The following is a 24,623-nucleotide window of genomic DNA, read 5'->3' on the forward strand; positions in this document are numbered from 1 at the left end:
GTTCCGCGCTCAGCTTCTTGCTCCCTTGACAGCCCTCTTCAACTTGTTTTGGGTAGCAGGAAGCACAACTACTTCAATGCAAAGCTCCACCACGATACTGGTCTTGAAGCCTGGTAAGGATACCAAAGATTGTGCCTCACATAGGCCAATTTCACTTTTGAACATCAATACCAACATTTATTCAAAAGTGTTGGAAAACCACCTAGCTCCTCTGCTTCCAAATCTGATTAATGCCGACCAGACAGGGTTCATTCAGGGTAGGAAAACAGGGTATAACATTAGGCGGGCGGTGAACCTAATTGAGTCTATTTCAGAGAGTAAGGGGCCCTCTTCGCTTTGGACGCTACAAAAGCGTTTGATAAGGTGGACTGGTATATATATTATGGAGCCTTTGGCCCAGCATATACATAAGAATAACAATCCGTGGACCACTAATGTCGGGCTCCGCACATAAGGTATCCTTATATGCAGATGATATTCTCTAATCCATTACTAACGTCACCTCTTCCCTACAGTCGGCACTACAGGAGCTCCAGGCTTTTGGACGGGTGGCTGGATTCGAGATTAACTGGGAAATTAGTGGCGTTGGGGGTGGGACTCTCGCCCCAGGAGATCTCTTCTCTCCAGGCCATATGCCCCATTCGCTGGGATACGACCTCTATCGCATCTTAGGGGTTCGGCTCATGGCATCCCCAAAAGATCTGTACCCCCTAGTTAAGACCCTGGAGCAGGACCTGAAGAGATGGGCGGGGCAGGAAATCTCTTTGATGGACCGGATCACAGCAGTCAAAATGAATCTCCTCCCCAGGCTTTTATATTGTTACTCTTCCCTCCCAGTGGCAGTTCCAAAAACCATTCTAGAAAGGCTTCAGTGTAAACCTTTGTGCTTCATATGGCGGGGAAAAAATGTAGAATTCCTTAGAGGTTAATAATGGGGGGGGGCTGGTCTGGAGGTTACCAATTTACAGGATGCATTCGGAGGCAGCCCAGCTCGCTCACCTCTCAGCATGGACAAAGGGTGATCCTGCAACCAGGTGGATGGAGATTGAGCAATCCAAATGCTCCCTCTCACTCCGCTTCTTGCCCTTCACTCCCTGCATGCTACGCAAACAATGGCCACATCTCTTCTCGACGAAAGTGACTTTAAAGGTGTGGGATGAGGTGTTGGAGGAAAAAGACCATTAGAGGCACATGCCCGCTTTCCCCAGTCCTCGGGAACCCTGCCTTCACTCCGGGCTGGGTCATTTAGATGTTGGAAGGAGGGAGGATTGATTACGTTGGGTCAATTGGTTACTGAAAGCCAGCCTCGCTCTTTTGACGATTGCAAGAAGGAATTCCACCTCTCAGAACTGGACAGGTTTTCATATATCCAGATCCGTTATTGGATCACTAACCCCGAAATTAGACCGAGAACCACTCAGATGTTAAGCCTGCTGGAACGGACTATCTGGCAGAGCTTGGATAAGGGTCGGATCTCATAACTAGACAGATTACTAAGGGAGGATCTCCTGGCCCCTTGCCGCCCAAACTACATGACTCGCTGGGAAACAGATTTGGGCCATCAGACAGATGTGTCTTGGTTTGAGATCTGGGCCAGGGCACGTACATCCAGTTGTGTGACTGTAAGGCAGAATCCAGTGCAGTGCCCTTAGGGACCACTACATACAATTAAGACTACAAGTGGTAATACAAATTCACCTTTGGTACCAACCTGTACTACACCGTTAAAGTGGTAGCAGTAGCGGAGCAGCCAGACTTATCTCAAGAGTAAATGAGCAGTAGTAGAGATTACACAAAGGACCACAATTACTGTGACTCAAGCAAACACTGACTCAAGGTAAAAAATGTAAGTACATTTATTTAAAACCATCTGTTCATAAAACACTTCACTTCTATAAATTCAAAACCACACGTAAAATACACCACACACAACCACTTCCACTTGTTCCGGTAAATTCAAGGTAAGTACATTAGGATTTGACAGACCGGTGTTGCGATACCAACGCGTACCCGCGGATAGAAATGCTCACGAAGTTAAAACACACTTTGTACTTTAGAATTTCAAACAAGGGGAAAAGGGGATAAAATCACAGGCAATATATTTGTCTAGGCAAGGGAATCTGAGGACTTGTTCAAAGATACAGATTAAAGTCAATAGGCCTGCTCCAGTGTCTATGGAGCAGATGCTCAGTTGCCGAGGATCACACGTTGAACAGTTCGAGATTCGAGATGCCAAGAGTACTTAGATATTGTCAGATGGAAAGAAAAGTTATAAGAGGGAGGGAAGAAAGTATAAATCTTTGTGGAGGAAAAGGGTTCACCCAGATTCCAGCTGGTCAGTCGGAGAGAACGACCAAATGTGCACAGTAGCTTATTCCGTTGGAGAAAAGCTGGGTGCCACGGAAGTTGTTCCTGGTAGTTCCTGTGGACTCACTGTTCCTGCGGCTTCAGTCGTGAGGACAAGAAGGATGACGTCTGGAGCGATCTGTACTACCCAGGGATGAGGCCAGCAGCAGCGAAAAAGACAATGAATAAAAGGTGCGCTCCTTTAAATCAGGAGAGAGCTCTCCTCTCCTGAGAGCTATCCGGACCACTACAGCACAGAAGAGATTTCGACCCAGGAGAGGATGCTCTGACTGAAGAAAGGGTGAGCTGGTTGATCCCACCAGGCTCAAGGGGAGAAGACTCTGGACTGGATATTCTTTTGTCGTTGAAGGGTAGATAGCTCAGGACTGCAGCAGGGCTTCACCGGGATCCGGGGTTGCAGCAGCCGTCTTCTTCTCCACTTCTCTTTGGTTCCTTGCAGTTCCAGTGGCGACTCTGCCTTCTAGCCCGAGTCCTGCCTTTTATGCCAAAATCCCCCATTCACACAGCCTGGCTGTCAATCACTCAGCAGGGGGGTTGTCCAGCCCGGACAACCACCTTAGCCAATCGACACAAAGTGCGACTCGGGTCTCCAAGGAGACCCTGTGCAGGGGCTGACTACACCCCTCCCTCACATTCAGCCCACCTAGACATCCAGACATCCAGACACGAAAGGAGGGCTTCTGGTCAGAAGCCCGCCAAAGGTCGGCGAATAAAGGAGGCAAACCTGGTTTGCCGCGCAAAGAAAGACCCAAGAAGGATATTAACAAAAACAAATGGCGATTAAACCCAATCGGAGCCGAAAATAAAAAGTATTTGGCCAAGCGGGTTTAAAGTTCGAGGCTACTAAAATAGCCTAAAACGTTACCACGTTATGTAATATAATCGCGGTAGGAGAATTAGGGTAGATACCACTGCCACCAGCGAAGTCTTAATGTTAAGGGAGCAAAACAATGCTCCAAGAGGCACAGATAAAAAGGGATAAGAATTAACCCTCTCCAAGACTCCATATAAAATGGGGTGTACTGGATCCGTGATAAAAGTGACTAAGTAAAGTTAATGGCAACTTTACCCTTTTCTGGGGGACAGTAGTCAGCCCCAGAAAATTGAGTTGGTGTGAAGTCTAAAAGACAACCCTGTGTCACTGCACTAAAGGTGCTGTGTAACACACAAAGAGCGGGGCTACTGAAGTGGTGTACTCCAGAGTCCACAATCACAAAAACAATTGAAATACACATGGCAAAACACAGGTAAGAGTGGGGGGAAAGCTCACACTCTTACCAAGTGGAAAAAATAAACTCCCGAAATCCAGCAAAGCTGCTGAGGGTCTCACTAGGTAAGGAAAATTAGCCATAGAATGAGAATTCTCCCTAACACTGACAAACAATGAATGTGCGTTCAAAGTATTGTCCCGCTGGTACTACCCTCGGGCTCAAATCCATTATTTCCAGGCCGGCGATTCCCGCTGTGGAGCCCATGGTTCATATTTTCACATGTGGTGGGACTGCCCCCAGACACGTTCCTTCTGGGAGAACAATGTGCAAACTATAGATGAGATCATGGGCAGCAGACTCCCAATGTGCCCGAAAACCCTGCTACTAGGGGCACCATGCGAGGGGATATTCCCAAAGTCAGGAGCCTGGGCAAAGCTACTGACCCACCTCTTGCTGGCGGCGCAGATTACCACCGCCCAATGTTGGAATTCGGCAGACAGCCCAGATCTGGGGCATTGGTGGATCAAGATTTGGGATATTCAGGTGGCAGAAAGGGTATCAGCTGCAGAAGAGGGAAGGCTCCACCAGTTTCAAGCTCTCTGGTCACTCCTGCTGGACTATGATATCGAATTCTTGGCCTTGACATTCAAGCCACGTTTGGCTAGATTGTATGTGGCTCCAGGTGAAAGAGGTTAGGGGGAGAGGACTGTTTTATGTTATACAAGTATGGAACAGTGGAGGCGGAAGGTGGGGAGCATGTGAGGTATGGAAATACTGTCACAGGGGGGGAGGTTGAGGGTGCTCACTGCTGAATTTCAGTATATTCGTTTGAAGAGATTGTTAATCTGGTTTGCAAAGTTTGTTGCTCCAAGCAGAATATAAGAATATATTTTTTAAAAAAAGAAAAAGAAGCTGTTTGTCAGTAGGTGAATGAGCCACTGGCTCATCAGGGGACGGAATCTACTAGCTGTCCATCCCAGGATCATCTTCAATGAAGATGTCCTCATCTAAAGCGATGACCGACTGATAAGGGTCAGAGACCTCTTCCACCCTGTGGGCCTTTGCTAGCGGTGGCCCCCTCCTCCACTGAGATTTATTTCTAATTAATGGGGTATTTTCCCAGAAAATCTACAAATGAAATGAAGACACTTTATCCACAGTTACTTCAAATTTCTCCTTGATCCAAGACCCTGTAACTGGAGTTTCTTAGAGTGTAAAAACGATGATCTCTGTATTATAGGTGTGCTATTTCCGCATGTAAAGCTTGTGATAATCGGGAGGTGACCCAGAAGTATTGTGAGCCTTGATTAACAGCCTCCACCTGTTTCAGCAGCTGTTTCGTCATTTGCGGGGGTGTTTGGGTGGGTATAAACGCCTGTTTATGAGTTTGTTTTGGTGCTTGCATCTCAGATGACTTACAAGTCAAAGATTTGTGCATGGTACTAACTGCGCTTGGCTGCTGTTTAGATTTTAAGATGTGCGCTGAAGGGCGAGCAACAGAAGCAGAGGACTTTATGCGCCAAGTTCACTGCCGTGGCAGTAGTTTCACGGATGCACTTTTTGTTTTCACCGAACCGTGACTGAGGGCACAAGTGTGTTTAAAGATGTCTGTGTGTGTCCCTTGGAGTCACTGAAGGCGCCCATGCTGCCTTGTTTGCCGTCAAACTCCTATGCACCAACGGGGTAATCGGACGAGACCAGAGCCGGCATGGCATAGGCCGCCTAACATTTCAACCGTCAATCTTTCAGGATCTTTGGCTGAAAAAGGTTGCACACCTTCTCCTGGTGGTTTCTTGTACAAATCTTTCCACGGAAACTTGCAGTTACAGGATGTGCAGAATTGAAATGGAGTCTTTTCCATAGTAATGTCGAAAGATGGCCTGACAGGGAGTTAAACAGGGAAAGGCAAGTAGAGACATTCTCTTATGAGATAATAGGTATTTCCCACTTCTCTCCCTACTGTGTATGCCGAAGCCTGATGGACCTCAGAGAAAAGCCGCTGAGAAGTGGATTGTCCTCACTATACTACAATAGATAAGAACTCTGCGTAATGCGACAAACTCTGATGCAAGAAAAAAACAACCAGAGGACCTCGACGCGTGAAGGACCATGCGTATAGTGCACGTCACACTAGAGATAGTATTACATACATACCCTGTTGACACCCCTTTTTTGAATTTATAAAACAAGTCAGGCAATACTCCACACCAACCACTAGATGTCAGCCTATGCAAAGCATGTGATTCTAAGCATAGCAACAAACCTCAGAATAACAAAGTTACTTACCCGTGGTAACTTTCTTTGGATTGGATGTTCCTCCGACGTGTTCCTTATCTTATGGTATTTCCAATATCCAGCTTAGCTGCATCGGAACTTTTTTTCAGCAGAGGACGCTGCGCCTCGATGCCCGTCGACTCGATGTCCCTCGGAGGCCTCCATCTCGATTTCGACGTCACCGAAGGTATATATAGCGTGCACATCGTCCATTGGCTTCAGTTCCATTTTTCCACGCTAACGCTTTGGTTACGGTACGCTTTGCTTCCTTTGTGAGAATATTCGAGAGAAATCTTCGGAAATGGCTTTGACATCAGCATAACGGACCCCCACAGAATATGCTTGTGGTGTCTGGGATCCGCTCATCATTCGTCTAAGTGTGGGGACTGCCTGTCCATGACATCGAAAGCCCTGAGAGAGTGCAGAAGGAAACTTGCAGCAAGTAGGATCCATAAACCCCCATCGACTCCGTTGATAAGACGGACATCGGACGAGTTGAGAACCGTTTCTCCTTGCTGTAAAAAAAGTAAACAATCCCGAAGTGGCTCCCACCTTTCGTCATCAAGACACTCGAAGAAACGTCGCCATCTTAAAACTCCTCTCCGGAACGGGTCGTATGTCCAATGAAAACAGCCTCCCCAGCTGAGTGGGAAGAATTTAGGCTGAAGATGAGAGTATTTGAGAATGCACCCTTGACCCCCTGGAGTACTGTCGAAAGCCATGCTTTGTCATGATCCCAGTCAGGTAGCATAGTCCTCATTCAGGCAGTCAGGCTAGGCAGGGAACATTAAATCAATCAGCAGGTCAAAAGTGGGTGTTAGCCTGGCACATATGGCATTTACACCATTCACAGCATCCACTTCCATAACTCCCATGATGTTCAACAGTATTTTCATACACTTAACATGGCTGCCGCAAAACCCATTTACAAGTAGCAGCACTGTTCTATTCATAATTGCAGAGGGAGCTACTTAAGTCCCGCCTCTGCTGGAACGCACGCTTCGCGTCTGCTCCGCTGACAGCAGGTAACGCTACCGGCGTTTCTTCTCACAGAACCTGTTAAAGAAAGGAGATATTAGAGACATTAGTTTTACGAATAGTTACAGAGTACCATAGTCCTTAGAATAGACGTACCTGACAGAAGTTATCTCTGACGCGGTTATCTTCAGTAAGAACTTTTTTTTCGCTCGCAGTCGTAGCATTTTCCGTCAGAAGTTTCATTCATAGCCTCAGCATCTTCAGCCAGCAGTTTTTTCGCTCGCAGCCACAGCATCTTCAGTCAGAAGTTTCTTCCGGAGCCACCGCATCTTCCGAAGGGTTTTTCCTCAGCTTTCAGAAAACCTGCAGACAACACAAGAGGTATTTAAATAAAAAAACGAACTTAACAGTTTAACAGAGAAGAAGTTTTATAAGCGTTTACGTACCTGAAGGTTCTTCAGGTTTTCACCTCACAGTTGTTACTGCGCTTCACCTTGAAGGTTGCAGTTACTCCGTATTGGCAAACTTACTATTTTTTAAACTTTTTCTCATCCTGAGTAACTCCGCAGCCATCCGTAGCCCAAATTCTTTCCCGAATTACAAGAACCTGCGAAAAAGAGAAAGACGACAAAACTAATTAGAAAGAGATCTCTTTAACATAGGAATCAATTCAGGCCCTTAAGGATTACAGTGTTTTTACCTGTTTACTTACCCAAAGACTCATTCTCCAAAGAATAGACATTTGTAGGCAAAGATGCTATAGCGTTCATCAGAAACTCAAGTTACAATTTTTTCTCCATCTGAACGCTCCCCTGTAGGAAAGCAGTATGGAGAGCTCCACAATAATAAAACACAGGTGGGAAGGGAATTCAGCCATAAAGTTAGAAGGGAGTGATTTAAGGGAATACACAACTCATGTAGTATTATCTCAGTTAAAGGATCCTAAAGGCTCCAGGCTATCAGGTCCACAGGCTGGGAAGGTATTACGCTCCCGAGGAGTCCATTTAAGCGTTACATGCTCAGGTTGAAAGACCCGATGAGCATAAGAATAAAACCTGTGCGCCTTCAGGCCCGGCAAGAAAAACTCCTTAAAAGACGCGTCATCGACGAATATCATGACACCATCAGCTATAATTGAAAAACCATACACTCTTTAACCTAGGGCTGTTTTTTTTCAAATCTCTTTTCTCGATTTATGTGGCCGCAGAACCATCATCTGATAAATCAAGACCTTTTGGCCTCCAATATGGTACACCATCAGTTCCTGAGGCCCTAATATCTGAAAAATCCTGGATACAGACCTTCAAAGAGTGCCTACATAATTACATAATGCCAGTGGTTTGGACACCTCACCACAGGTAGAGTTTGGCAGATTAGACCCATCTGATCATGCAGAGGTACCCTACAGGCAGTTAATGTCGAGGGTGGTTGAGTACATGTGATGGAGTAGACCAAACCCTGTTTTCAAACAAGATGATGTGACAGATATTCTGGACAGGGGACCTCAGTGAGACCCAATTGTTCCATTTCATGCAGCTTTTCAAAAGCGCATAAGTACCAATTGGGATGCGCCTGAATTGAATCCGGCAGTCAACAAAAACTGACTTCAAAATACAGGGTGTCCAGCAGTGATCCCTATTACTTATCAACGCATCCAACTCTGGAGAGTCTGGTGATACAGGCTGCCACCTCAACCACAAGACAAAACGCCTACCCTACATACAGTTATGTGCAGATTTGCCTGGTTAAGGAAGTCAGTATTTGCTCCAGATGTACAATCCAGACGGCTTAACATGCCCTTGGACGGCACACATTTGTTCGGTAGCAAGGTTGATGAAAGTCTGGAGCAACTGCAAACTTCAAAGGCAGCAGTCAAATACCTTGGTACTGTGATTAGACAACCTCCAAATCGCCCCCCGGGTACATCTAGGAGGGGTAGGTCCTTGTCTCACTACTCCACATTTGAAAGAGGCAGAGGACAGATGGTTCTAAGTGGCCAAAGAAGATTTTCCTGTGGTGGACCGGGAAGAGGTACTGAGACAACCTCAGCAGCGGCTACTTTGCCATCAGCCACTGCGTCAGCTGCCCCAAAACCTCTCTGAGGACCCTTGTTCACAAGAATCCAGTGGGAAGCAAACTCTCACATCATTTGAAAGAATGGCAGGCTATTACTTCAGATGCATGGTATTGGAGACAATTGCCCAGGGTTACTGCCTTCCCTTTCTAAAGAAGCCTCAGAGTCATCCACCGGGGAACTGCTCTTTCAAAGTTCCAGATCCGCTCCTTGTGCAGGAAATATTAATCCTGCTGGAGAAAGGTGCTATAGAACTAGTACCTGTAGCGGAGAGGAACAAAGGTTGGTACTCCCCGTACTTTCTAATTCCAAAAAAGGACGGTGGGTTGAGACCCATCTTGGACATAAGAGGCTTGAACAAGTTCCTCAGGAAGGACAAGTTCAAGGTAGTTACCCTTTCTCAGATCCTTCAGGCTCTCAGGCTTCAGGGCTGGAAGGCATCATTGGACCTTCAGGATGCTTACCTTCATGTGCCAATCCATCACAAGCAGAGAAGGTACCCGAGATTGGCGGTTGGCAGTTCTCGTTATCAGTTTCGAGTTCTCCCATGTGGTCTGACCAAGGGTTTTTCACCAAGTTAATGGCAGTGGTGGCAGCGAGTCTCGGGGGGCGGGATTCACGTCTACCCCTACCTAGGGTATTGGCTGATCAGGGCACATTCTCCTGAACAGACCCTGGAACATCACAGCTCCACCTGTCACTCCCTTCACAGACTGGGCTTCTCCCTCAACTTCAAGAAGTCTCACGATACCATCCAAGAAGCTCCTATTCATTGGAGCAGTCCTAGATGCATCCCTGGGAAAAGCCTTGCCACCAGAGGGGAGGGCACGAGACATTCTGCAGATGGTCACCACATTTCAGAGTCCCTAGCATCTCCCGGTGTTCGACTTTCTGAAGTTGCTCAGCCTCATGGTAGTCTGCATTTTCCTGGTGCCAGAGGCGCGCCTGAGAATGAGATCTCTCCAGTGGGCTCTCAGGACGCAATGGTCTGAATTCTCAGGCAGGATGTCAGATCTCCTTCAAGTCCCAAACAGTCACTCATGATCTCCTGAGATGGGCCTGCAAGGACCACATTTTAAAATGAGAACCATTTTGGCAACCATGGCCAAAGATAAAGGTAGTAATGGACGCCTTACTTACAGGGTGGGGAACGCATACCAACAACCTGACAACCAGCGGTCGATGGTCTCTATCGGAGTCCAAACTACATATCAACCTGTTGGAGCTGAGGGCAATCAGACTAGCACTGAAGGCCTTTCTGCCATCTGTGCGGGGGAAGAGCGACCCGATAATGACGGACAACACAGTGGCCATGTACTACCTCAACAAGAGAGGAGGTGTAGGGTCACTAACACTCGCACTCACTCGAAGGGTGAGTGAACTTCAGACTTTATCCTGCAAATCTCCATACACTTTTTTTTTTTTATAAGGACAAGTCCTTAAGGTGAAACTCACCTTTTTAACCAAAATTGAATTTAAATTCCATCTGACTCAGAAAATAACATTAGCATCATTTTACCCTCCTACGCACCCTGGAAAGTAAGAGCAGAAGCTTTACTTGCTTGATCCTAAACATGTACGAAGTTTCTATATCACCAGAATGGCAAGACTAAGACAAGATGACCAACTGTTTGTTGGCTGTACAAGCCACAAGTTGGGTATGGAAATCATTAACAGACGTTATCCAGATGGATAATACTGACAATATCTGAATGCTACAGAATGGCAGGATAAAATGCCCCAGAGGGCCTTCAGGCTCATTTGACCAGGGGCATGGCTACTTCCTCTGCATTATTACAAAGGCGAGTACCAATTAAAGAAATGTGTGCGGATTCCACATGGTCGTCCGTACACACTTTCACCAAACATTACAGTTTAGATTCTTCTTCAAGCCGTGAAGGCTTATTTGGTAAGACAGTGTTGCATTCTGTGCACAGAGACCAATGAGAAATCCTAAATTCTCCCTCCTCCAGGAACACTAGAACTGCTTTGGGAGTCTATGATAAGAGAAGGAATACATGGGAGGACACAATCCTTTAGAAAAAATAGTTACTTACCCCTAGTAATGTTCTTTCGATTGGATGTCCCTCCCACGTATTCCTTATAGCTCCTCCCAACCTACCCACAGTATAATTTCCTTTGCTATTACAGTCTGCGCTTTGTCAGGAGTAGTAACTGTCAGGTATGGGATAAATCCTACTTTCATAAAAACTGAACACTCAATTCAAAACATATATACAGTCACCTTTAGGTTCTTAGGAATGCATTTGTCTGTTTAATTTCTAACGCGCTGGAACACGGCCCTCAGGCAAAGAAGCACAGATACAAAATACATATATTAAACATGCAAGAAATAAAATAACAGAGCAGGGAAAGTAACAGGAGCGAGAAGATAAAAATCTTTTAACAGCAGCATTCCTAAGAGCGTGCAAATCAGCCCAAAATAATTCTTAACTTGGTGGAAGATGACAGTCCTCTGATTTTTACATTTACTCAGAAACAATGGAGATTTCTTTGACCACATCCAAAAACAATGCATTTGGTATTATCCATGGAACACCAGTTATTAACATGCACCCTGCGAAGGACTCTCAAGTCCCGAGTCCTAATACAGCTATGGCCCACTCCCTGATGTAGCCAGGCCAATACTTTATTTTTTAGTGATTCCCTTGATTCCGGTTCCTTATATTTTTCAACATTAGTAAGTAGAATATTCCGAGGATCGAAAATGAAGCTCCTCTGGTTCGGATCTGCAATCGTTGGCAAATGTGATTTTTTTATCCAAATGTCCATTAAGGATGCAGAGTCCGATGTAAAATTAGACCTGGATCCAAGTCCCAAAGTCTTTACCAGGGAGCGAGACTCACCGCGGCAGACTTCTGTCGAAGTTACAATGATAAGAATAGCTTGATCTATAGGTTTTATCCCAGTGACCATGGTTTCCCTATTAGGTAATTTAGTAACAGCAGTTACCTCAGGATTTGTTTGACAATGCTGATTAACCATTACATGGATCAGGTCCATTTGACAAGACTTATGCACAGTTAAGGAGTGTACCAGAGGGACCTTAGTACCCAATGACTCAACCCAGTAGCTAAATTCAGGTACATTTATTTAGTTATTGGGCATTTGTAAAGCGCTTATACATCAGGTAAATTGTGTTTCAAAGTGCCCCATTTGTGCATGCATCAAGGTCAGCAATACGTTCCTTGATATGCTGCCCTTGGTTTGTATTAAGTGGTTCATTATTGACCCCTTTCTTCACTAACGAGTACTGGCCCACAACTTGATAACGCTGTCCATGTTTCAAGTCGTGGACTGCATTGCCAAAGTAATGGCAGGTACCAAATCTACAGAATTGCCAGTTCTATTTCCTGATGAAACTTCAGCTTGACTGGATTTTGTCTTCTTCCCAAGCTTCTTCACAAACGTGGTAGAACACTGCATTGCATCTACATCCTATTCATCATCAGCAGTATAAGGGAATTGAGGCATCTTGTCCTGAAGTTGTCATCTCCACCGGGCACTTAGGGCTAAACCCTCTGATGGTCGGGTTCTACTCCCATCTAGTATTGGGGAATCAGTGGATACCATAAACTTGGGAGCAAGTATAGCGTGTGATAATTGTTTACCCCCAATGGGGATTATAGCACAGAATTTTCAAGGACTGGATTGGGCAATTTATTAGGAGCACACATTCTACGGACTGTCAATCTGGTAGTAAGCCACAACCCAATACAAAAGGGTAGAAAGGAGCGGAGGGACCGAAAAAAAGCTAGATAAATATATGCCAGGAACAGGCCACTCTAGCCCGCCAATCTTGCCACTACAAACGTATCAAAATTCTGACACTCTACACCCATTTACTTCATTAATAAAGGTTCCCAAAACTCTAAACATGGAGTTCCAAACCATGCTCCCTACCCACCCCAAACAAGCTCAGCCTAATTAATGAAAATGTTTGGCGCTTTAAAGTGGCATGTCTTTAAACATGTTCCTCCACTTGAACCCATAAAAGTATTTCTAATTTATGGCAATGAATCCTGCAGTGTCATTCCTGATCCGCACCCTAAAGTTTCCTATGTGGCGAGGGGAAAGCAGCCACTACCTGATCCTGACCCTGGAGGTGGTATTCGGATGGTGGATCATATGGGAGAAGATGGCTGTCCGGGGAGAGTGGTCACTCCACAGGGAGAGAAGCTGTATCATTCTCTTTGTTGTGAAGAAAATCTCTTAATTCCAGATTTCTTGATGGCTTGTTGCCATTACTCAAAACCATCCGATTGTAAAACTCTGAAAACTACTTTTAAAACAGAACCCTATTCAATCTTGGTATGTGCATAATGAACATAGAGCATATGACTCATCAGATAATTGTGATGATTTTATTTCAAACAATTATTCATCAAAGTTATCCAAAATCATTTGAAGCTTATGGGAACTCAAAGTCCCAGAAATCTCTAAGTACTGTGACAAGGAGGCGGCACAAGGAGTTAATGTGGAGGAAATGTGCCTTTGAACGACATGGAAATCTAGTCGTCATCAACCCAATCAATTAGGCGTGACATTTAAATCCCCTGATCAGCTGTGGAAATGGAGACAAGGAGAATGTCAGGACTGAGGAAAGAGAGAAGGAAGGCTGCAAAGTGCAAATGAAGCATGACCGGTGGCAGAGGGGATGTTGCCCCCGTCTGTTTGAGCACTGCTAGGTGCTTCCTTTTGTGATGTAACATTTCTGGCATATTTGTTTTCCTTTTAGACAACGGGAGCCCCCGGTGCCGTGGCATGTGACTGGGCGCCCGCTTACCTGCACTCAGCTTTTTATAGATTTTATTTTTTTATGTTAATTTCTACTATTATTAATTTTATTTCCTTGTAGACAGCCCCTGTGGCAGAGGGTGCCTGGCCTCTACAGGAGTCAGAGGCTCAGCTCGGAGCTGCCGGAGTCGATCATCTTTCTTGCACGCACAGACGTAGTCTGCTTTCCATCGCTAGTCTCCTCTCCAGCGGATTGGCCTAGGTAATGGCATGTGCCGGCCATGTACCACTGGGCGGCGACAGCGCAGTGGGAGCCCGCCTGCCGCGCCCAAGTTGTGCCAAAGTCCAGCCCGTCTGTGTCCGTCCATGTCACGGACGGGCTGGATGGTTTAATGCGTTTTTCTAGGCAGGCACTACTGGACTTGGCAACGCCTGGGATGCGATTTCCCTGGGAGGGGGAGGGGGCTTGTGTCCTGTTTCCAGCCCGTTACCGGTCTCCAATTCAGTGGACCAATAGACTGAGCACGGTGGCGATTACGGCCATGTTGCTGAATACTCGTTCTCTCCCAGCGCACACAGCCGACGTACATGATCTTTTACAAGATCGGAAGCCGGATATACTCTAACGGAGACCTGGCTGCATGTTTCTGCGGCGCCTGCATTGGTGAAAACCCTGCCGTCTGACTATAACATTATTCGTCTTGATCGAACCCCACCCCACCCCAGATTGGGGGATGGAGGGAGGCTACGATTGCAAAATCCACATTAGCGGTTACCCAGGTGCCACTTCTGCACTCTGTCTATGGAAGCTCTATTACTGCGATGTAGTCTATCCTCTCAATACACGTGTCATTTCTTAGTTATTTATCGTCCCCCGAGATCTTTTACTGGGTTCTTGGAACCCTTTTTAGAGTTGTTGCTGACCTACTAATGAAGTTTTCCCATCTAGTAGTGTTGGGTGACTTTAATCTTAAATTTAATGGCCCGCAGGCCCCAGCTCTTGACCTCCTTTTTGATAGTTTTGTTGACTTAGGTCTGCACCAATTAGTGTGCAAACCTACCCAGAAGCTGGGAAATATGCTTGATTTGGTCATGGACGAAAAGACGGAGCCATCTATTTTTCCTGCAGAGCCCGTCTTGTGGTCGGACCACTATCTTTTGACTTTAATTTTGAAGGCGGTACCCATGCAGCCCAAGATTTTTCCGCCTAGAATATGGGGGCAAAGTTGGAGGTCAGCCGATCTTAAGTCGTTTGTGTCTTCTGTTAGGGAAACATTTAGTGCCCCCTCAGAGGTCTGTTTTAACTCTTTCTTTGCGTGAGGAAGCTGATGAGGTGGCACCCATGAGACAAATTCCACCGGGGAGGCTACTGTCTGAACCTTGGTTCTCAGAGCAGCTTAAATTAGCTTGTCTCGAGCCACGACAGGCTGAGAGTAAATGGTGTCGGTCTTATAATCCTAGTATTAGATCTCAGTACAAAGCTTGGGCTGCAGGCTATTTCATGGCTATTTCTGCTGCTAAGAAGGCTTTTTTGTGCACAAAATTGAGGTAGCCCTCTGTAAACCCAGAGAACTGTTCTCTGTGATTAAATCCTTGACTTCAACTGCTAACTCTACTATCGCAGTGAGCCCATCTCAAGATCTTTGCGACTCACTGACCCAGTTTTTTATCTACAAAATTGCTGCTATTCGGGCCAATATCTCTTTGGCTGCCCTGGCCTCTGCCCCAGCTAAGGAGGTGCCAGTTGCTTCGAGCTTGGGCGACCCTTTGCTATGGTCTCTTTTTCCGGTGTTCTCAGAGTCTGACATCGTTGCATCTATTAACCAACTGAAGTCAGCGGCCCCGTCGGACCCAGTGCCACTGGCGGTGATGCAGGATATTTTCACCAACCTGTTGAGTGAGATACTTGGCAATTAACTTGTCTTGCCAGTCGGGCCATATCCCGCGGGAACTGCAAGTAGCGACTGCAATAGCGTAGCTGAAATAGCCCTCTTTGGACCATTCACTCCCTTCGAATTTCTGTTCTATTTCAGCTCATGCACCTTTTCTATGAAACTTTTAGACGCTCTGATATCTCCACCTTCATCTTCTTTTGTCGAGTCTTCCGGTCTCCTTGACCCCGTTCAGTCAGTGCAGGATGATATAGCCAGGATGGTTGATGTGGGGTGGGGCCAGGGGGGAAGGAGGGGTGCCCTGATTCTTGTCAAACTGTCAGCAGCTTTTGACACGGTTGACCACCCTACCCTGCTTGCCCACCTGGCTGAAACCGGTATTTCCGGGGCCAGGGGTGCTGGCTTGGTTTTCTTCGTTTCTGATGGAAAGAGCTCAAATACTCTCACTTCCTCCCTTTCTTTCCTGTCCCTGTTCACTTTCCTGTGGCGTCCCTCAGGGCTCCGCCCTGTCTCCTATTCTTTTTAATATCTATATTCGGCTACTTGTGTGTCTCATCTGCTCCTTCAGCATCAAGTGCTACTCTTATGCCGTTGACACTCAGATTCTGATTTGGTTACATCTCGAACAGGCTGAGATGTCATCGTGCTTGCGTCAGTGCTCGTCTGCCGTGGAAGATTGGATGAACCACAACTGGCTGAAGCTAAACTGAGACAAGACGGTTGTCATGGTGGTGGGTGCTCCTCCTGATCCCTCACTCTGGATATCCTCTTTTTGGCTTCCGATCCCTGTTGCTATGGTCAAGAACCTGGGAGTTGTTTTATCATCGACTCTCTCGATGGACGCGCATGTTTCGGATGTATGGAAAGCTGGTCATTTCCATTTTAAAATGTTGCGAAAGGTGCTCCCCTTTCCACAACCCCGAATCTTAGGTTGTTGGTGGTGGCTGCCTTGGTTCTGAGTCGCTTAGGCTATTGTAATACGCTCTATTCGGCTCAGCCCAAGGGCTTTATACAGCAGCTACAGCACTTTCAAAACCTGGCTGCCCGAGTGGCCACTGTATCCCCCAAGGGGGCACATATTACTCCTGTCATGCATGCCCTACATTGGCTCCCTGTGGCTCAGCGCATTAAGTTCAAGGCACTGTTTAGTTCATTGTGGCTTGCATGGTCTGGGAGCAGAATACGTACAGGTCATATGTGTTCATTATCTGCCTAGTCAGGCACTTCAATCGATGTCGGCTGGCTTGCTCTGTGTGCTGTCTTTTCATTGCACGCGCATAGGAAGCCGAGCTTCTTATATAATCATTTTTCAGTTTAGAAAGTTGTTGAAAACCTATCTGTTCTAGAATGGATTGGTGAGTTAGCTCTGCTGCTTTCCTAGCACCATTATGCCTACGGGTGACCGTGCGCTTTACAAGCTTTCATAACAGAGGAAGGCCGTCAGAGTATCGTGGGGCAAGTGAGAGATGCCCGTTCGAAACAGTTTGGTGTCGCTCGGGACCAGAGAAGAACTTCGGCAGAGAGCAGGTGACGCGCAGCGGGACAAAGACGCAGTCTGCGAGACTGCATGTGTGTTGGCAGCAAAAGCCAGGGGAGCCGGCGCAAAGAACAAGAGAGACTCTGGCCAGACGGGGAAGCTGGGCCCTCGCAAGAACATCTCAGCCACTGCACAGTGACTCAGCCTGGTATTGAAGGGGCCCCCCCAGAGACGTGCGCACATGCTAAACAGCATTGTGAAAGTATTTTTGAATACCAACCACATTGTAAAGACCGGAGGGGGGGGGGGGTCTGCACTTCCGCTCTCTATATGGTGGAGGGGAGGCACAGAGACCCATGCCAAGATTCTCTATTACGGTAGCAATGGACGAGCAATCAAGGCCTAGCTTCTCGGGAGGTGATGCGAGCTGGTTCTTAAGTACAGTGTAGTCCCCAAGCACCCACAAAGGAATGTTCACACACTGTATCGGTTACAACACAGTCTTTATATAATTAATGTTCAAAGGTATATACAATATCACGATAACTCACTTTGTATTCCGAAAATCAACAATGGTAAATATGTACAATTCTAAAGTGGTACCACTAACGTTATTAGATCTTATTCAAGTGCATACGGTCAGAATGACACATAGATCAAAATAAAGAGGAAACCAGCAGTAGAGAGAGGAAGGAAAGCAAGATGGTTGAGCAATTGGCAAATACTTGCCCCGTACCACTAGAGACAGCTGTGTGTGGCGATCCCCCCCCTCCCCCACCTGGGCAACCTGTAGAAGAAGGATACAAGCCCAGTCCATATATTGTTCACACTTAGACTTTCCAATAGTTCTGCAACCCCAAAGTACCTGGCGTTGTAGCGTTCCTCATCGGGGAAATCGACAACCCTTCTTGAGTGTCCTCCCTTTCAGGCAGGAGTCACGGGTCGAACGTCCGACGGAGAACAGGTCGAACTACGACGGTGAAGTGGCCGCGTCGTTCCTAGCGGTGCTCGTTGACGGGGAAGCGTAAACGTCCTGCCAGGAAGAGGCGCACGGGGCACTTCAGTGTCAATAGTTGTGGACCGCAAAGAGTTGAAGAACTGTGGCCCAGCAAGGTCGTCGAGTCGTCGGCGTCTGTGGTCTTTGGGTGGCAGGAAACCCACCGGTGGATGCTCCTCGGCACGTCAGCGGTCAGGCCTTCTCCAGCAGGATACGGCGGCGACGATGTGGATGCGAGCGTCCTTGGGTCAATGAAGTTCTTAGGCAACGGGAGCACGGCAGCTCCAGTCAGCGACGGTGGTCGGCGACAGTGGCGGACAACAGTCCGGGTGCTTCTCCTTGGAGTTCCGCAGCAGTCCCCCTATCGGGTCAGCAGCCTGTCGAAGGTCTGTCTACCAGGGAGTTTAGGCAAAGATCAGCTGTCCATGATGGTCCCTCGTAGCTCGGAAAGAGGGCGCCTTACCAGGTCCTCTCTGGGTCAGTTCTTGAAGCACAGCCACTTTCAGATTGTGAAGGAGAGCAACAGCAATTCTTCTCGTTCAGCAGGGCTTCAGGATCAAGCTTCAGTTACTTGTCGTAGTGGACTTCAGTTTCTGAACACGATTCCTAGATTCCTAGCAGTGAGAGGTCCCCAGATATACTGTTGATCTCCCATTCATTCCGCTGGGTCACACTCAAGCATCCAATCACAACTACGGGCATTCATGCAGGCAGGCAGCCAATCAGGCACACAAGGTATTCAGGCCATTCACTTCTCTCCAGACACTCACAACAAGTTATGTGTATTGGGACAAGTACCGGGCCATTCAACACTCCAAGCTTCATTCATACCGGTTTCGGGCAGGGCTGTCTCAACCATTGTGTCAACCACCAGATACTAGACAGCCACAACGAATGTATATTTGTCACACACTCCATTCACCCAGGTCCCACCCAGAGGCGTACCCACAACATACGGTCATTGAGAAGGCTCCAGCCAGTCTTGTCGGCACTTCCCCACACTACCATATACGGAACTTCCACACAACAGCCAGTCAGGGGGAAGGAACAGAGGCAGGGCTTCCCGGGACTTCGGGAAGATCAAGGTAACATGTGATGGAAGGCAAGAGGCCATGGGGACCATTTTGTCTCCATCAGGAATCTACCGATTCCAATGACAGGGCCTGGACATCCCAAAATGGAAGACGCTCAGGGCACCAGTCATTTCAGCACAGAGCTGCCACCAGCCCGTGCACTGCTCTGTGGGTCACACACAGGTGCCCAAAAACATACACTAGAGGCAGAGGGTTGTACCCCCACCCATGGGTGCCATCAGGGTATCCCACGGGTCGGTTCACCAAACCAAAAGAGAGAGAGCTGCACTGCCAGGAGTCCCACATGAACTCCTGTGTGGAAAACACGACAGAACACACGATAAAAAGCAGTAAAGGACAACGATGCAGAGGCCCTGTCCCTCTGATGTATTTCCAGCATCACACACATGAAATTGAAACAAAAATGGCGAAAATGGTTGAGTTCTCTAGACATGAAATGTCAGTTTGGGAAACCTGTGACCAGCATTGTCTAAGCCAAAAGACACTGCCTAAAGAACAGGGGAAAATATAGTGTGATTCGCCTGACATAAATAGTCAGCTGGAAGAAACCGGGAACCAACATTGCCAAGAACTAAAAATGAATCTAAGAGAAATAAAGAGGCACAATTCGTACAATTCTCTTGACATGAGATGTCAGTTGGGTGAAACCTGGAACAAGAATTGCTAAGAGACTGTATAAAAGAGGATGATAGAAGGAGCTTGAACAAACCCTCATATTAAGGGATTCCAGCATGAGTGAGATTAGTGCAAGTACTAACTGAAGTCAAAAATGGTTGTGCCACTGGAGAAGTGCAACTGTAAGAATATTAATGAAGAGAGTGAATGTTGCAGAGAAGCCCGATAAAGATATTAGATACTGAAATCTTTTGTGTAGCAGATACCTGGCAAGAGAGTGCACCAGGGGATCTAAGTGAACTAAAAGGGGGATATTCCTGGCAGGAGAGTAAAATAGGATATCAAGAGTTTCTATCAGTTGAAGTTGAGAAGTTTCCTGGCAGGGGCGCATACCAGGAAACTTATTTTGAGTCAGTGTTTTAAAAAAAGAGACTTGGTCATAGTAAGTTCTTGTTTCAATTGAACATTTTTGTTAACCAGAAGGTTGAAAAGACATGCCTTTTGCCATACTTGAATCACTATTCTGGAAAAGACATTTGCTTTGCCATTCTGAAAAGTATTTAAGAGTTTTCCTTGCTTTATCTGAACTAGCGTTTCGAAAAGAACATTTGTTTTTGTCATCCTGAGAAAAGTATTAGGTGAAAAATACATTTGTAATGCCTTTAAGAGACTGGTCTTGATAGAAGAACATTGTGAATAACTTACATGAAGTAATCCAAGGGAAGGGAGTTAACCCTGGATACAAGAAGTGCTTTTGTTGGCATTATATGTTTGACTTGTTGCACTTTTCTATCGAGTTGAACTTTGAAACATTTACCTTGCATTGTTAGAATGTATATATGTTAGTGTGGGGGTCAGATTGAGTTTGGACACAAGGTCATCCCCTTTTAGTTTTACTTTCTTAGGAAGGAACATTTACGTTAGAATGGGGACAGTTAGGCCTTCATCATTATCCATTTTACTGTTAATAACATGACTAATATTGAGAAAAACTATCTTTGTGCTCGCCTCATTGCGGACCCCTCACAAACTTCAAATGTTTATCTGAGGTTTACATTTTATCTGGTGTCCCTTTAAAACATAGTTAGTTTTTTAAATGTATGCTTACTATTTTATACTTCGTATAGAGGTGACATTTATACACAAACTGTTAATATATTATTCAGTATACAACGATTGGACATTTGTTTATTTGGGCCACCTCTAGGATATATACCTTAACGCCAACTTCACCCCTCTGTGGATTGAAGCCAGACTGCTCTATCTCATTTACCAGTGAGAGTTTCAACTAAATTAGTAGAAACCCCAGCGTACACCCTACAGGCTGGTGGTCCCTCTGAACGTATAACCAGAGGGATTTAGACACCACTTTGTGTCTTTTTAGTGAAGTTTTCATCATTCTGATATTTAAGCAGTTTTGTAAAAGCACATTTGTTTGCACTAACTCTTGTTTCCAAATGCTGCTCCTCCACCACCACGCCTTTCTGTGTTCTGAGGTGTTGGTAATAGGGACTTTTTTGCACTTCAAGGTGAAAGAAGAAGAGTATATATTTCCACTAGAAAGGGTCCCACAGGTGGAGAGGAAATGGAATACATCACTGGAATGTATTAAGCGAGTCGGGAAACATGCAGAGGAAGGAAAGTTAATCAGGATTTAGCATAGTGCCGGGAATTCACAACAAGTAAAAACCTGTACCTTCCAATGTGTTGCTCTGTGCCAACTTCATTAGACAGCAGAATGCTACATGTTGACATACATCCCCCCACCATCTTGCAGTCACAAATAAAGATCTAGGAAGCATTGCATGGTTTGCACAGCAGCATATTATGACAAAAGCTCTGACCTATGTCTTAACTTAGTTTCTTCAACTCCAGTCTGTTTTAAGAATGGGAAACTGCAAGTAGGAGATTGCCTGGAGAAACGGTATGCTGAAAAAACAATCATGATCAACCAAATGATTCTTGTATTGCCACTGATCAACTTCCCACACTTTCCCTGGATAATCATCCTAACCCTCTTCATCCTCCTGATCCAAATCAACTCCTTCCTCATTCTACCTGATGCCACCTCCAGCTACGTGCTAGCTGCGGCCACCTTCAGCTACACGCTAGCTGCCAGCTCCACCAGCTACGTGCTACCTGCCCCCACATCCAGCCATCAGCCACCCCAATCCTGATTCTTCCTCTTCCTCCCCTTCTTCCACCTCTTCTAGATCCTCCTACACCTACCCATTGTCCCGATTCCCCCTTCCTTTTTCCCTTCACCTCCTAAGTCTGCTCCTCAGCCTTCAACAACTCCTCCTCCTCCACAACCTGATTATACATAATCTTCCAGGGCCTTCCATTCTGGGGTTTAATGGACTGATTTCCAAAGCAATCATTTCCCTGGGGTCGCTTTGTAAAAAAAAAAAAAAAAACACAAGAGTAAATATGCTTCAAGGGTCTAAAATGAAACCCATGCAGATTTACTTTTCCACACCTATAATTAATATAAAATAGTTAATGTTCCGTCTGAAAAGTACCCACAACAGAAATGCATGAATCTCAAATCTGAATGGGACATTTGAGTTTTTGTATTTGTGAATAATCACAACCTTCGTGGTATGTTGTTTAAGAAGTGTGGAATGGGGGAGTCTGCACGTTTCAAAATCCCCAACATTTCTAAATTGATGGATGGCATCAGTTCTCTGTAATCCACCTGCCCTTTATTCTAGAGTGAAACACTAGTTCATAAGCAATGTGAAACTCTACAAAAGCAACATCATGATAGCCAACCACCTGATCCACAGTCTGCTCCTCTAATCTTTCAGTGTACAAAGCGCATGATCCCGATGCGGCTGAATGCTCCAAACTCTGCTCCAAGTCAAGTTTAGAAAAATGACTGTGCCTTGGGGATCAGATGTAACAATCATGTACACAAAATGCTTGGTTTCATTTTACAGAAAAGCTGAAAAACCTAGGACAGTTAAGAGACACATTGACAGGAAGAGGGGGGACCTTATGTGAGCAAAAGGTTGGGTTGTTGGACAGGGAAAGGTAGGCAGGTAAACATACTGCATCCAAACGTGTGTAGAAGCTGATAAACTGGGGCAGAGCTAATGTGGGGGAAAACTAATGTGGAGGAAATAGAGTCATAGGGGACACATCTAAGGGAAAAAGGGGCTTGTGCATGGAGAGAAAACAAGTGACTGACAGACAAATCCAGTGTCATTTATTTTCGAGGCAGAGGCTTGAATGGTGCTTCAGAGCTCGGACACAGTTTCTTACCACTGCACGTAGAGGACATGTTGTTGTACAGGAAAGGGTAGAATTGCATACACCGGATGAGTTTGAGGCTGCCATTACACAGTGGGCAGCGCGTTGTCAGATCCAGCGCTCGCCTGAAGACCTGGAGTGCCCCACTGATGTTTCTCTGGGCCAGATTTGCATTTCCCAAACTCATAAAAGTCAGGGGCTAGAGGGAGAGAAGAAAGAGGAGTCAGGAAGAAAAGCTGGTTCTTATAAACTGGAACACAAAAGTAAATATTTATTTCAAACTCTGAAGACCCCTTGATGAGGCTGCACTGACTCAGTAACGCAGGCTTGGGCGAGAAATGGTAGCTTGGTGATGGTGGTGTATGACCTTCCAAAGGGCTTAGTTATAGCATTTGGGAACAGCAGCAATGGCTCATGGCCAGATTATAGGGCTGGCCTAGAGGTAGCCTTTGATCGCTATGTCAATTATAGGGTGGCTAAGCCGCATTGGCTCGTGGTTGTTTTTAGGAACATGACCGATTCTTATGCAGCCTGGCTTTCGTTCTTATAAGAGGTAGAAATCAGTGTACTGATAGTATAGATCTTTGAGAGTGGACAAAACATTGTGGAAACTAAAAGGATCTTTACAAAGATATATTGGATACCCATGTAAACATGCTATGTGTAAAACGGTGAATGGAAACTGTTGACTAGGTGGGAGAATTGTACACAGTTGAGCAATAATTATATGAATTGAAAAGATATTGCATTTGATAACACAATTTTGATGGAATTATAATTTTGGATGCTAATTGTACATGTTTTTGCCTTGAAAAAGAACAGGACTGGGTTAAACACAAGCACATGCTCCATTTTGCCTAGGAGTCGTCATATTTGGCTCATCGAAAAAGCAAGTTAAAGGCATACTGATACAGAGGTAATTGAACAGGATATTTCAAGCAGACAGGGGAAAGCTCTGTGCCGATAGCTCTTGTATAAACACTTTCTGTACCACTCTACTGAGCAGTCTTACTTTGGTAGCTGCTATGGTAAATTGACTTCTGCCCCAGAGGAGCACAAGGATGAGTAGAAGCTAAACCGCCTATTCAGCCCTTACACTTTCACAAAACTAGAGTGAAACCAATCAAAGTAAAACGGGTAAAGTTAAAATATATACTTCATTCATCTTTTGTGGTAGCGTGGCCCGAGGGAAGGCTGTACTCTCAAGAGGGGTGTGAATGTGAAACAGTAGCAACCCAAACAGTACACGAGTCCAAAATAAAGAATGCCCAATCAAGGTTCTATACAAATATATATACTTGAAACATATATACTTTAATTAAACACACCATATGCCATAATAACCAAATAGACAGCACTACTATACCCAACCTTGTAGAAAGAACACAGAATAGGCAAAGATAGCAAGATTAAGCTCTCTGTGTAATGAGATGGGGAGAGAAAGTCAATAAAAAAGATAATGTTCTTCAAAATAAATATGTTTTTGAATGCAAAAAAGGATTAAAGTGACCTAATCGGTGCCCAGTGACCAGAAATGGAGCAGAGGAGCAGGTATTGGGCAATAATACCTTGGCTGTTCTTGGCGGTTTGACAACTGTGTACCGGGCTTCTTAGTGCTGTGCTGATGGTTC

At 45.8% G+C, this 24,623-nt stretch overlaps 1 protein-coding gene across 5 annotated transcripts in view; it reads right to left on the minus strand.

Moving 5' to 3' along the window:
* The window catches only part of TTC17 (tetratricopeptide repeat domain 17), a 2,246,693-nt gene that overhangs the window by 702,503 nt on the left and 1,519,567 nt on the right, over window positions 1-24,623 (minus strand). For all 5 annotated transcript variants that reach the window (XM_069623328.1, XM_069623332.1, XM_069623330.1 and 2 more), the window contains one exon: window positions 23,005-23,191. In XM_069623328.1, coding sequence (XP_069479429.1) covers window positions 23,005-23,191 — 187 coding nt within the window. The remainder of the gene's footprint in view (window positions 1-23,004; window positions 23,192-24,623) is intronic.

This window comes from Ambystoma mexicanum, chromosome 11 (assembly GCF_040938575.1).
Source record: "Ambystoma mexicanum isolate Mex_15411 chromosome 11, UKY_AmexF1_1, whole genome shotgun sequence".
In the NCBI taxonomy this organism is placed as follows: domain Eukaryota; kingdom Metazoa; phylum Chordata; class Amphibia; order Caudata; family Ambystomatidae; genus Ambystoma; species Ambystoma mexicanum.